The 13,978-nt window shown below is 43.0% G+C and overlaps 1 protein-coding gene across 3 annotated transcripts in view; it reads right to left on the reverse strand.

Annotated features, from left to right (window-relative positions):
* Window positions 1-11,315, reverse strand: part of NAPG (NSF attachment protein gamma) — a 22,129-nt gene extending 10,814 nt beyond the window's left edge. The window contains exons 1-8 of one of the 3 annotated variants that reach the window (XM_019545899.1): window positions 11,189-11,313; window positions 9,247-9,314; window positions 6,318-6,402; window positions 5,428-5,445; window positions 4,367-4,397; window positions 3,406-3,515; window positions 3,202-3,268; window positions 2,613-2,683 (exon numbers count right to left, since the gene is read on the reverse strand). In XM_019545899.1, coding sequence (XP_019401444.1) covers window positions 2,613-2,683; window positions 3,202-3,268; window positions 3,406-3,515; window positions 4,367-4,397; window positions 5,428-5,445; window positions 6,318-6,402; window positions 9,247-9,314; window positions 11,189-11,244 — 506 coding nt within the window. In that variant the 5' untranslated portion in view covers window positions 11,245-11,313. Of the gene's footprint in view, window positions 1-2,612; window positions 2,684-3,201; window positions 3,269-3,405; window positions 3,516-4,366; window positions 4,398-5,427; window positions 5,446-6,317; window positions 6,403-9,246; window positions 9,315-9,457; window positions 9,915-11,188 lie in introns of those variants that run through there. The other 2 variants (XM_019545907.1, XM_019545914.1) reach the window with 2 other exon arrangements.
* Window positions 11,316-13,978: the final 2,663 nt, after the last annotated feature.

Here is a 13,978-nt window from a genome sequence, read left to right on the forward strand (position 1 = left end):
CGGTGGAGAAGGGGCACGGAGGGTTTATCTGACTGTGCTCGAGATGCATCTGTGGATGCATGACAAGGTACGGTTGGCCTTCCTGACTGCCTCCCCACACTGCCGGCCCATGTTCATCTGGGAGTCAATGATGACTCCAAGATCCTTTTCACCTCTGCGCTGACAAGAGGGGAGTTCCCCAACCTGTAGGTATGGTGCCGGTTGTTCCTCCCGAGGTGCATCACTTTGCATTTGTCTGTGTTGAATCCCATCCTATTCTCATCCACCCACCCTTGTAACCTGTCTAGGTCTGATTGTAGCCTATTACTTCCTTCTAGTGTGCCCACATCTCCCCACATTTTAGTGACATCAGCAAATTTGAACAGGGTGCTTTTTACGCCCCCGTCCAAGTCACTGATGAAGTTGTTAAACAGTGCGGGCCCGAGCCCTGCGGAACCCCACTGCTCACGTCCTTCCAGTCATAGAAGGCCACCAGGTTGGTCTGACAGGACCTGCCACTGATGAACCCGTGTTGGTTGCCCCTAAGCATGCAGTCCCCTGCTGGCCCCTGATGGATGTGTGCCAGAATAATTTTCTCTAAATCACCAGGTCTACATTCCCCTCTCTCCCCCCACTGACTGTGTCAACTTGCATTTTCACTGGCATCTGGCTTCTTTCTATACCATTTAGGAAGAGCACAGACCAACAGCAGATGCTTTCTCAGCCTGACAAAGGGCATTTGTACCTGAAAGCTTGCAAAGAAGAAATTTTTCATCTATTTTAGTTGGGCTAATAGAAGATATTGGATTTACCCAAAACACTTTGTCTGCCCACATCTACATGAGACCTTTACTGCAGAGATACCCAATTAGCTCTGCAATAAAGTCTCAGCATCTACACATATGGCCTTATTAGGCCACAGTAAGCTAATTAACTCCACTGAAGCACCCTTGTACCCTACCCAGTGCCTCCACAGCATACAGCCGGGCTGGCAGGTTAATCTCCTGGAGACCCTACCAGCTGGGGTCTGACCCAGCTCAGCATGCTGTCCCAGGAGCATGTGTAAACACAGCGCTCGGGAGCAATATGCAATATTGCTTTGCATTAATTTCACTTGTAGATGCGCCCAATGTCATACACTGTAAAAAGTTACGTTACATCAGAGCCCTGGTAAATCTTATGCACCATACATTTCTAGCATTCCCTTTCTTGTTGGTACACCTTTGGCTGACAAGTCTGGTAACTGGCAGTCTTTGGAATAAGTCAAAATATTTCTATAATGTTAGAAATGCTCAGAAAATAAAATAAACTCTTGTGGTAAACTGTGCAGCCCCCTACAATGCAAGTTAACAGGTCATTCCAGAGAGATGCTGAGCAGCCTGGTAGAATCCAATACTTAAAAGATAGCAGCATCCCACTAGAATGCTCAGCACTTTGCAGGTCCCTGTTTAAATAATGCAAAACAAAACATCTGTATGCATAGAATGTCGTGATCAGTTATGATGGAAGACTTTGTTTCAGGTACTGGAAGTGAATCACACATCAGGTACATCCAACCCAGATGTTACATATGAACACACAGCAGAAACATAGCAACTCCAAAACAGCACCATTACACTACAACCTTTAAACAAGTTAAGGTTACTACATGCTACCAAAACTAAAGAAAGCTTAACTACCAAGTACACCAAGACAGCTTGTTATTTAACAGATGTCAGCCCTGGATTTTTAGAAAATACAAGTGCCATCCAATGAGGTAGCACCTTTGACAGAACCAGCCTGGAGCACGAGTCTACCAGTGCCTGGAATGGGCACATACCAGCTACTGAATTATCTGTTTGCATTTCAAATGCTTGGCACTTACCCAGTCTTGTTTTGTTTTTCCATACACCTCCCCACTCTGCTCATACACTTTAAATATACACAAATGATGCATCTACTACATTAACTCTGATGAGAATGATTTACATGTAAAATTAGATAAATCACTTTTAGCAGGACTGCAAGCTTTATTATATTGGACAGCATGTGCATTTTTAAAGCAAAGGAATAAGTGTGCTTAAAAAGAAAGTCACATATATTTTTATCTGTATTACATAAATATGGAGTGGTGAGTTTTCAGGCTCTTAAATGCTTTTCAGACAAATCTCTTTATCAAAAGATTTTTAAAAAGTCAGACACCTGCATATAAATTGTTTTTCTCAGCCAAGTTACATAATTCCCTTAATTTACATGACTCAAGTATGAGTAGAATATCCAGAAATCATTAAACAGCTGTTCTGTGAAGAATAAGTCACATGTACATGCATATTACTTTAAAGACTAAGAGAACCAGCTTTTCTGAAAATCAGAGTTACTCTTCTTTAATACTGTAAAATTAATTTTGAAGAAGAGCAACTGTGATTTCAGAAAAGCAGATAATGCACAGATGAACAGAGCAGTCAGGTACAGCCTATAGAAAATTTAACTGGACCCTTGCCTTAACAAGCATAGTATGGCTATCTATTTCCACATCTTTTAAAAAGAGGAAAGGATCAACATACAGCAAGTATGTTGATTCAAAGAAAGTCAATATAATCCAGCGAAAAAGATTTTGAATATATTTAAACAGAATATAGATATAAGAGTTATACCTGCGTCCTCTAACTAAGACTCTTGAGGCCTTTCCTAATAATTCTACAGCCTGCCGTAAACGTTCTTCATTCTAATGGGAACAAAATTTCATATATTAGTTCTTGTAAGACTTTGCAGTTTTTCCTTTTCTCAAAATACATATATAAATAAAAGTGTACATACACACACAAGCAAATACTAAAAGACATCAACTGAGATTGATATATGAGGGGTTCTACTATGCCCTCTGTGGCTCTGGCATCTAACTATGATGTCTGGGCTGCCAGCAAGTGGGAGGAATGTAGATAGGCCGTGAAATTCAGATCCTGCGCAATGGAGGAAGAAGTAGGGGTAGAAAAAGAAAAAAAAGTTGCATTCCCCACTTTTATACTTAATAGTCAAACAGGAGCCAAGTGACTTCCTGTACAGAACAGCCACTGTTGTGATAATAAGGAACAAGAGACAGCATAGCACTCTAGCTCTAGCTACCATTAACTGTTTCAAGTAATTACGATTTTTGACTAACCCTAAATATATTTTTCTTTTACTCAATATGCCTTGTCTAGTAAAGATGATATTCTTTAATAAAAGAAAAATAATAGCACCTACTTCAAAAACTGATGCTGCATGTTGATAGAGCTGTACAGCCTTTTCTGGGTTCACATTTTCTACCAGCCTGAAATAAACAGACCAGCATTTTTCTCCTTAATTCAAAACAATAAACATTTCATTTCCTAAACAAGCAAAAGTCTGAAAGACCAGAAAGTAACCATTCTTTGCAGTGCATCCCAGCTGTCAATTCTGCACACTTACTTTCCACCCCGTTCCAGTGCAATGGCTGCTGTGTCAGGAGTTCCATTCTCCAAATACATCATACTGGCTTTCTCAATCAGCTGAACTGCTTCAGGAAGTTTTTGCATCTCCTGTAAGTGTGAGTTGGAAGAAACATCAAGAAACAGGCTAACTTATAGAAGACAAAATGAAAGCATTCTGAATTGTATTACATTCATTTGGATATTTCAGTTCCCAACAAAGAAAACTAGTCAAGGATTCACAATCCCACACAAACAAACTTAGAAGATATCCTTCCTGTCTCAGCCTGCAGCTGCATTTGACAAATGAAGTTTGTTGGGTTTGGAAAAACTCTATGGTGAAGTAACATAATGGGCATTCACATAGTACAGCTACAGAACCAGAAAAGCAACCCCTTTCTCTCTTTCTTGCATTTCAATAGGAAAACATGCAAGTATTCCCTGGTAGCCCAACTTTCCATTTGAGGGGTACATTTAGCTTAGATGACACGCTTACACGAGTCCATACATACACTTACATTTCCAATTTCAGGGTTCAAATGAAATACTATAATTCTCTGAAAAATCTATTTAACTATTTAATAGAAGATCATAAACTCCTTAAACTGACTGAAAGGATATAGCTATGTTAGTTTACTAAACACTACTTTACTAACTACTGAATAATTTCTTCTATTATTGGTTAGCTACTGCATGCAAAATCACCCTCAGGATTCTGACAGGCATGAGGGGGAAGAAGAAGAGGCAAATTAAAATATTTTCATTAATCAAGTTTTAACCAAAATAGAATGGTGCAAGTCTAAAATCCTCCCACAGGTCAGAAGGTAGGAAAGGTTTATAGAAGAAATTTTAGCACCATTTTAAATGCCGATAACACAGCCTGAATATTCTTCAGATTGTAATAATTAACCAGAGCACAGTTGTCATGTATTTGTTTTCAACAAAACAGTCAATAAAAATACCTTTAACATCATGCCAGCTTGTTCATAAGCTCTGCAGACAGAAAGGAAGTTAGTTTTATTCAAACGCTGTTAAATTTCAGTAACTAGAAGCAGCATATCTTACTATACAGCAAGAGTTATTGTATATCAACTAGTGGTGAATCAAACATTTTAGTGCTAATATTTGAAAAGACATACATCCCATGAAGCACACATTAACCTTTATTTTAAGAAATGGCACATATGCAAGGGACCATTCCCATGGGCAAATTATTTTGACTTTATTCAAAGCATGGGAAAAAAGGACTAAGTTTCCAGGTCCAATTTTTTTTTTACTTCTATAACATTGTGTGCGTGCACACAATTTCACACTGGTGCTTCAAACAATCAATCTTTTCCGTATTCATCCACAGCTGGATTAATAGGAGGACAGGAAACGTGTGTTCTCACTTCAGAGGCAACATTGGCAATAAGGCACATAATAATAAAAACATTAACAAAAGGGTTCTTTTTAAAAAAATATTACAGAATACCATATTTATTTAAGGTCTTTACTTAAGATGTATGGTAGTGCCCATTAAGCACAGTTCCCCCTACTGCCAACTCTTTTTCAAGTCATGGTGAGCCATGACACTGCATATCCAGAATCCCTTTGTCAGCCCTTCTCTCAGTCTGATGTATGATTGGCATGGCTCAGCATTTCATGAGGTGAAGCTGAACCAGGTTGACCTGTGCCTCATCTACATATAAACCCACAGACTGACCTCACGCCATGTACATGTCCTATGGGGCCATAATGTTGAGCGCCACTGACAAACAATCAATCCCAGAGTTACAGACAATGATTCTAAAAGGTGCTGAAAAGCGACAAGTCTCTATAATTTTAACAGAAGTTCCAACTTTCCAAATACTTCCCAAGAAAACATCCCTAAGTGAACCTGACCCTGAATCAGTGAAATCAAATGATGGTTTTCCATTTAGCTCCCTGGAATCAAAATTAGGCATCTCTAAAACAATCTCAACTTTAGATGTGTACTGCAAACTTCGATACATGTTAAATTACCTGAGAAATTTAGACTTACTTGGCTGCATGGAAGAGACTGGATTTAACAGAAGCAAAGTTAAGGATATCAACTATAAAAATGACAGGTTTCTATATAGCACAATTAATTTATGAAAGTTGAAAGCAAAATAATCCCATTATCTGAATATTTGTTTCCCAGGTAACACTGAAAGGCAAAATTAATTTAGTAAGGGCATGCATGCGAAAATGTTTTTTTAAAAATAAATTTAAGGGCAAATTATGAATTTAAGAGCCAATATAAAACCACAGGTGAAACTCAATTACATAAAACTGAAGGAAGTGTTGGTTATACTGTATTAAAATACTGTAATGATAGATTAATATTTTAGAATTACTTAATTTTTATAATCCATTTCTAGGCAATACATTTCAAGGATACAGACAAATTATAATTTACTGCAAAAATATAATACATTTTTGTAGACAGACTCCTTTCTATGTGGAAGGCACATTACAAACGCAAAGAGAAGATCTCATATAAGGCATATATGCATGTAACAAAAAGACCTGAAAGGAAACCAGAGCACTGGAATCTGTTTTAAAATGTGTGTCTGGCAGTAGTGCTGCACCATGCCTCCATTGTGGAAGGCACTGAACATGAACAGTACAAAAAGACAGTTCCTGCTCCAAAAGAGCTTCTTTTCTTCACTGGAAAGGTCAAAAAAAAGCAAACAAACCCCTTGGGAGATGTTTCAAAGATAATTCAGAAAGTCTGGCAATGTGTCTGGCAATGTAAATTACTTAGTAGATAACTTAATCTTGTGCCTGTACTCATTCATACATTTATAAATAAATAGCACACCCTCTTCTAACTCTCATCAGCCCAGTTTTAATTAACAGTTCAGATTCTTCAGGCTCCTCAAACAGGAACAGTAAGTCAAAAGATACGCTTTATTATTTTCATGTGCTTCAGCTTCTCTCAAACAGGCTTCCTTTGCCTGGTCATACTGCTTGGCATTTTTAAAAGCAACAGCTGCAAGGAAGTTTAAAAAAGAAAATAAAAGTTATGCTGTTTGTTTTGGGTTTTTTTATAGCTTCTTTTATCTATTGTGCCTAACACCTAGAGCCAGGTTTTTAAAAGGTACTTAAAACATGACTATATGCATCTTTAGATGCCTAGCTGGATATCCAAAAAGGCTTGAATTCTTGTGGAAAACCCACTATATGGCTGTCTGCATTTTTAGAACTTAAATACTATTAGAAATCTGATCCATAATGAAAAACTATACTTAATTAGACCATCAAGGCAGACTTGCAAGGCTCGTAAGTTGCTTGTTTTCAGTACCCTTATTCTATAAATGTAATCCAAATGTTTTTAAAATCAATAGCTTTAAAAGATCTGTGATTTAGTTTATTTTATTCATTAATCAGAACTGTTGCCGAAGTCTTATCTAGAACATTAAAAGTCATGCTCGGTGACAACTTCCCCTCTACCTTCCAAGTAACACGCATTTAAAAACAAGACTCCTATTCATAAAATGCGTCTGCAATAACTACGAGCCTTCATAATTAACAATGACTGCTACAATAAGACAGTTATGACCTATTTTTAATATGGATTTAAAAGTCAAGCAGATTCTGCTTTGCAAGTTGCAAACACACAACTTTACAAAAAGTTGCAGTTATTTCCATTAAAAGAATTTTTTTTAAATTGAGTCTCAAACATAAGTGAATGCTAAGAAGTGATAAACAAACTAAAAACAGAATTAAACTTGAAAAATCCAAGAGGTTCTCCTTAATCACAAAGATATTAAGAGCAGGAAGAAAAGGTATTTCTTTATACAGCAAGCAATCCTCAGACTCTCTCACAGACTCTCTCTGGCTCTCTAAATTCTCTCACATGAGGGTTGAAGAAATCAAAAAGAATGAATGAACTCTAGTTCCCTTCAAATATTTCTATTCTCTGCTTCTAGCCACTCTTGGAACTTTCCCTTTATATTTCAAAGCCCAATTCTTTTCCATTTCTTGTACACATTAAGCCCCTACTAAAGATAAATGAGTTCACATGGAGACTGGACATTAAGCAAAACCCAAAAACAAATGGAAGAGATTCTATCTGTTCCCCATGATTAGAGGTTCTGGATTTTATTTAGCTTTCAAAGGCAAACATATTTTGAAAAAAAAATTATGATTTACATTTACAGTTTTATAAAACCGTTACAATTACTAAAGGTAGGGATGTAAATATAGTTTTAAAAAATAAGTTTAACCTCCTCTACTTATACACACACACACACAAAAACCTGTATAAGTGTGTGTGTCTACACACACACACACAAACATACATTTATATACACACCCTGCCCCAGCCCTCTCCCCTTTTCTCCTGGCCACCCTGCTGCCTTCTGATACACACACACACATTTCCCTCACTTATGCATCGTTTTCCAGGAACTCACGTACAGCATTAACTCAAATTTGTATAAAGGGAACCCATTTTACAATGCAACAAATACCTCAACTGTACTGACCCCCAGACCCATTTCTACCACTTTTTACAAGACAATTTTGGTACTCACCAACAGCAAACAAGCACGGGGCACTATTATAATGGGGATGGCAAGTACAGAAACACATGCTGCAGACAATGAGCAAGAAGCACAGATTCACACAGGAGACTATATTTTGGTGCACATCACTCCCACAATGCAATGCACAAAGCAGCTGTGGGCTTCCACCACAATGATCGCATACAAGTGAATTTACCTCACATATAACCAATTTTTGGTACAAAAAGGGTCATCGCATAAGTGAATTCACACACACAGAATTTGCATAAAGCAAGGGAAACCTGTATATACATACACATATACATACACATACATATATATACATACACATATATATATATATTAGCCAATTGCCCATCATGAATGACAAATTTAAAATAACAAAGGAATGTTTATGTGGCCACCCCGCTCCCAGGGCCACCCATGTAAACACTCGCTGTGCCACTACCACCTCCTCCTGCCACCGGCACAGGGGCTCCCTCCCCCTGCCTGCCTCCTCCCCTGAGCAACAGGGCTTCCCTGCTGTCTACCCTCCCCTCCCCTCTCCACTCCCCTCTGTCCCCACCGCCTCCCCCTCCCTGCTAGTTGTTGGGTGTGTGTGCGCGCCCACCTCCAACCCTTCCCTGCCCAGGCCTGAGCAGCCAATTGCTGCCTGCCCTCTTGGCAGCACATGCGCAGTTGACCAAAAGCATTACAGACACACAGACAGACAGACTAAGCCTTTATTGCATTAGAAACACACACACACACACACTCCCCCCGGATGCTCTGCTGCCTTCTGATTTCTGCTGGGCCCTATGTGGCTTCCTTCCCTCCCCTTCTCTGCCAGATTACACCCACCCAGAGCTAAAAGATAACCCATTAGCTAATCAGTTATCACTGCACTGATTGGTTATGGAGTTAATCGTGTAAATTTTCACATCCCTAACTAGAGGCAAGCCTTTTTTATGGCATCTTTTATTGGACCAACTGAAGAACAGCACTTTGTGCAGCAAAGTTTGTCTAGCAACTCTTCTAACTGTACTGCTGGCCCAATAAAAGATGTCACAAAAAAAGCCTTGCCTCATGTATTTCCTGGACCATCATGGCGACAACAACCTTAGACTTAGTGACTATACCAAATCCTTCAGTAGAAAATGCAACATGCATTTTACAGTAAAATCTGAGGGACTTTCAGTTATACTCACAATCATTCTCTATAGAAAACATTAATTAGAGAAGTGAGATATCTAAAACATTATTTAGGATTAAACTACTAGAATATTTACGCTGACAAATTATTTTTTATAATTTACAGTCATACATACCTGCCTTCCCATATTCAGTAGCTGCACTATCATAGTCTGGTTTCCACTTTAAGAATCCAGTTTTCAAGCTGAAATGCAAAAAAAATTCATCAACTATAAAATGTTCATGCTTTATATTTAGAGCCCAAATAATCTTTAAAGGAATCCTGAAAAGCACCTAAGAATCTCTACATTAGATAAAAATAGAGGCAAAAAAAAGAAAATGGTTCACCTTGTGACACATTGGTAAAAATTCAGATGTTCCTGATTCATGGTTCTCGGAAGAGATCACAGCTTCACATAGCAACATGCAACAAACACTTATAACCAGTGGTTTTAAAAATTGAGAACCACAGTTAACACAATTAGAAAAATCCATGATGTAAAAATATTTCCATCCTCAATATTATTTTTTACTCTAGGCATTTCAATACTAGTAATTCAAGACTTACAAAAACACAATTTTTGGTGTTATTTGGCCACTTCACACCAATTCGTATCCATATTATTTTTGGTTTTTACTTGAACAAAATCATTTTGTTGCATGAAAATATAGAAGCAAATACAAGACATTTATTTTACATGAGTTTTTGAAAGTAGAAGCTCCCCCTTTCATTAGAGGAGCCTGAAACTATTCTTGTTGAGAGGACAGTTCAGCATAAATGCACTTTTGGTGGGTGACAATTTAAGAGGCATCTCACCTGGCCCCAGATGTTTTATAATGTTTTAAGCCAGTGAATCTCAATTTTAGACTCAAGGCACCACTCAGGAGACTCAAGACCCCGCCTGGAAAAATACCAATTCCTAATTGTCATTTGATGACAGAAAAATACTGGAGCGATTCTTCTGTCGCAAACAGCTTGGAAAGACTTCAACATGGCAGCACGTTTTTGACATGGTGGATTCATACTTGAAATCTCTTGGTTTACCTTGTGAATCACCTTTCTACACCTAATAGTGATAACACTGCATAGCACCCTTAAAAGCATCTCAAGGCACCCCAGGATGCCACAGCACCCTAAGAATCGCTGCTTTAAGGTAACCCATGCTGATAGTACTTTTAATGCTTTTGACCGCCTGCAGCAATAACTTAAAACAGCACCGCTGGCGCAACTATCCCATTCAGCGCATCTGTCCTCACTGCCTGAATGCAAGCAGCAGGGATCTGTCCTCAACTCCTGGGCCCACCAGACTATCCAGTGTCAACCTAGGGCAACATTAAGTGACTTGCTGTAAACACCGGGCTGTCTCAGGAAGCCACCCATCAGTTTGGCTCCCCACAGACTGACAGAGAACAAGACTTGACTGTCCCCCCCTGCTCTCATCAGATCCCTTCTGTCTAGGTGCCTTCCCCAAGCCTCCCACTCCCATCCCCTCCAGGTCCCTAATCATGGGGACAGACGGGGCTTAATGTGGGGTCAGGCAGAAGATCGGGCAGGGCTGGGGACACCTCAGAGGCAGTCTGGCTCAAAGGGACAGGAGCCTGCTTTGAGCTAGGGATACTGCCAAATGGTTCAATGCAGCATGGGTGGGCCCAGGGCCATGGCAGCGCCTCCCAGGTTTCCAGTATGGGGGTGCAGGTCATCTGTCTTCCCAGGGAGCAGTGAAGGAGACCCCCCACCCTGAAAGCTCCATCCCACCAGGAGTTTCCCCTGCCCCACCCCCACCTGCCAAGGGTAGGTTCGGTCCCCTCAGACACCCCCAGCCAAGATTCCATGGTTCCATCCCCGAGACACCCCCCACCCCCTCGCCCAGAAGATTCCATCCCTTCAGGCACCACCCCTACACCCGCGAAGCCCCGCGCGCTGTATTCTGGGAGCGGCAATTCTCCTCCACACTCCCCCCCACCCCCGCGTCCTCATGCCGTGGGAAGCGGCTGCGGATCCCCAGAGCATCTCCTCACACACACCCCCAGCCCCAACGCCCAGCGCTACGAGGAAGGCAAAGCACCGGCCCCACTCACTATTTATCGGCCTTAGCGATATGCTCCAGCGCCTCGTTAATTTTCTGCGCCGCCATCACGCAGGGGCTGGGCAGGGGCCGCGGCCACTGCGCGACTACGTCAAAGAAGGGCGAGCTACGGCGCGCCGTGAGGCTCAGTCCGCGGAGCGGACAGGGCCCTCCTTCCTGCCCCGAGGTCACTGCGCCTGCGCGCTACGCGGGGGCGGGGTGGGGAGAGGGAGGGGGGGCGCGAGGATTCGCGCCGTCCCTCGGGTCGGGTGGGCTCGCTAGTGCTCGCACGGGTCCGGCTGCAGAGGTTTGCGTAGTGCGCTGCCCACGTCCAGCACCAGCCCTAGCCCTGTGCTCGGGGGCTTCCCCCTGCTGGTGCTGTGCATGGCACCCCGACGTGGGATCATCACCCCTACATTTGCCCTGCGGGCTACTCTAACGCAATGCTTCTCAACCCATGCGTCCGGACCCAAAAGTGGGTGGCAAGAATATATGAAAGGGTTATGAACAAACTGGAAAAATGGATTCTCCTTTAAAGGCGAAAAACAGGAAACCTGGCCTTTCCCTCACAGGCTGGCAGAGCTCCAGCCTGCGAGGGGCTGCTTGGGGGGCCCCCCATTCCTTCCCCCCCCAGCCCCACACACACGGGGCAGGAATGAGGGGCATTGGGTGGGCCATCCATGTTTACAAATGGGTCCTGGTCCTGAAAAGTTTTGAGAACCACTGCTCTAGGGGGCCTCTGGAGGCCCCTTGCAGCCCTGCTTCTGTGTGTGACCTCGGATGGGTCTTAAGGCTGGTCACAGAAGGACTTGGGCACAACCAACTTCCCCAAAGCTTGAAAGCAAGACACAAAGTTGTCAGCAAACCTAGAGCATGAAAGAACTGGGCTCATTTAGCCTGGAGAAGAAAAGGCTGAGGGGGGATTTGATGGCAGTCTTCAACAACCTGAGGAGATGGGCTTTTCTCTATGGCCATAGGGCAGCAGTTCCCAGCCTTTTTAGACTGGACTGGCAAGCCACGGACCAGAAGTGACCGCAGACCTGCAAACTCCAGTCCGGAAGTGATCATCATCATGAACGCCATGTGCCCCTGGAGGCTAGGGGCACGGCAAGTTCCTGCAGGCCGTGGCAGTGCTACTGGCAGTGGGAAAATGGAGGCGGCAAGCGGGGAGCTCCTACAGGTGGCCACAGTTCTGCCAGCAGTGGTGGGGAGGGGCGGCGAGCGCTGAGCAGCAGTTTGCTGGCAGTGGCAGTGTCGACAGGGTGGAGAGTGGTGACTGCCTGCAGGTGCCTGCAAACTTGGTACCTTTTCACAGGGGGTTCACCACCAAACTCAGGGGGTGCACATGCACCCATGGGCACCCCCTATGCATCACCAGCGATCAATATACTGCGGAACAGCAGCCAACCTTTTTTTATACTCAGGGTTGGCTGCTGCTCCGCAGTATGCCGGGCATTTCCAGACTCCCAGTCCAGCAGCCAACCCTTCACAGTCTGGTACTGGTCCACGGTCCAGGGAGTTGGGAACTTCTGGCATAGGGAACAGGGCTAGGAGCAACTGCTTCAAGCAGCAGCACAGGAAATTTTGGTTGGTGATTAAGAGGAACTTCCTGACAAGGAGGGTGGTGGTACGTTGGGACAGGGCAGATGAAGCTGCCTAGTGATGCTGTGGAATCTCCATCCCTGGAAGTTTTCAGGAATAGGCTGGACAAACGCTTGGCTGGAATGGTTTAGTCAGGACTCACTCTGTCTGCAGCAGGGGGACTGGACAGTGTAAGTTCCCCTCCAGCCCCATTTACCTATGATCCTATGGGACTTCCCACTCTTTATTTTTTTTTAATTTCGATGAGGCTTTTGTATGACCAAGACCAAAATACTCCCAAACAAATTGTTTGATAGTGAACAGCCACATTTCTCTTACACACGGATGCACCCCTGTGTTTTTTTTTTTGTACCAAGGTTACCTCAGCAGTCAGTAGCAAAACAAGAAATATGCCACCACGTAACAGGAATTACTTAATACCCAGATTTATTATTGGACTGAATATGCATTGACTCTTGTGACTGTAGCTATGATTTTACTCTGTGATTTTACTCAGAGTTAAATCACATCACCTATCCCAGAGCACAAAAGAAGAATAGAAGGAGGTTTCTTTTTGAGAGAGCATGGCTGATCCCCTTGAGTCCTAAACAGTGTGCTAAAAAAAGTATTCAGCTAATGGTCCATCTCACCACGATTCCCACTGGCCGCCACCAACACTGCTGGCAGCACCTGTGGGTGGTCGCCACCTCCCCCCCCACTGCCGACAGTGCTGGCAGCATCTGCAGGAGCTCCCAGCTTACCGCTACTGTGCTCCCACCACCGCCGCTGCCCTCCTGCCGCCACCAGCACAGTCATGCCCCTGGCCGCTGGGAGCACGTACTGTTCATGCATTTCACATGTACCTGTGAGTTATGACAAAGCATGAACTGCTAACATGGCAGGATAAGACTGGAAGAGATCTTTGAGCCATCAAATCCAGTCACCTGACAACCATTTAGTCAAGGAATCCCCCAAAATCACCACTTTAGACCCTCTCACACAACTAAAAAGCACTTTTCACTGAAACATCAACCATACCCTAAAACAGGTAGTCAACCTGCCACATGAGTGGCACAGGCAAGCTGTCTGTACATAGCACATGGCAGATCAGGGAGGACACAGCACAGCAGCAGATGGGACAGGAAGCAAAAGGCAGAGCAGGAGATCAGGGAAGGAGCACAGGGCAGGAAGCAAAACACAGAGCAGCAGATTGGGCACAGGA

Source organism: Crocodylus porosus, unplaced genomic scaffold, assembly GCF_001723895.1.
Source record: "Crocodylus porosus isolate Cpor-Errol unplaced genomic scaffold, CroPor_comp1, whole genome shotgun sequence".
Taxonomy (NCBI): Eukaryota; Metazoa; Chordata; order Crocodylia; family Crocodylidae; genus Crocodylus; species Crocodylus porosus.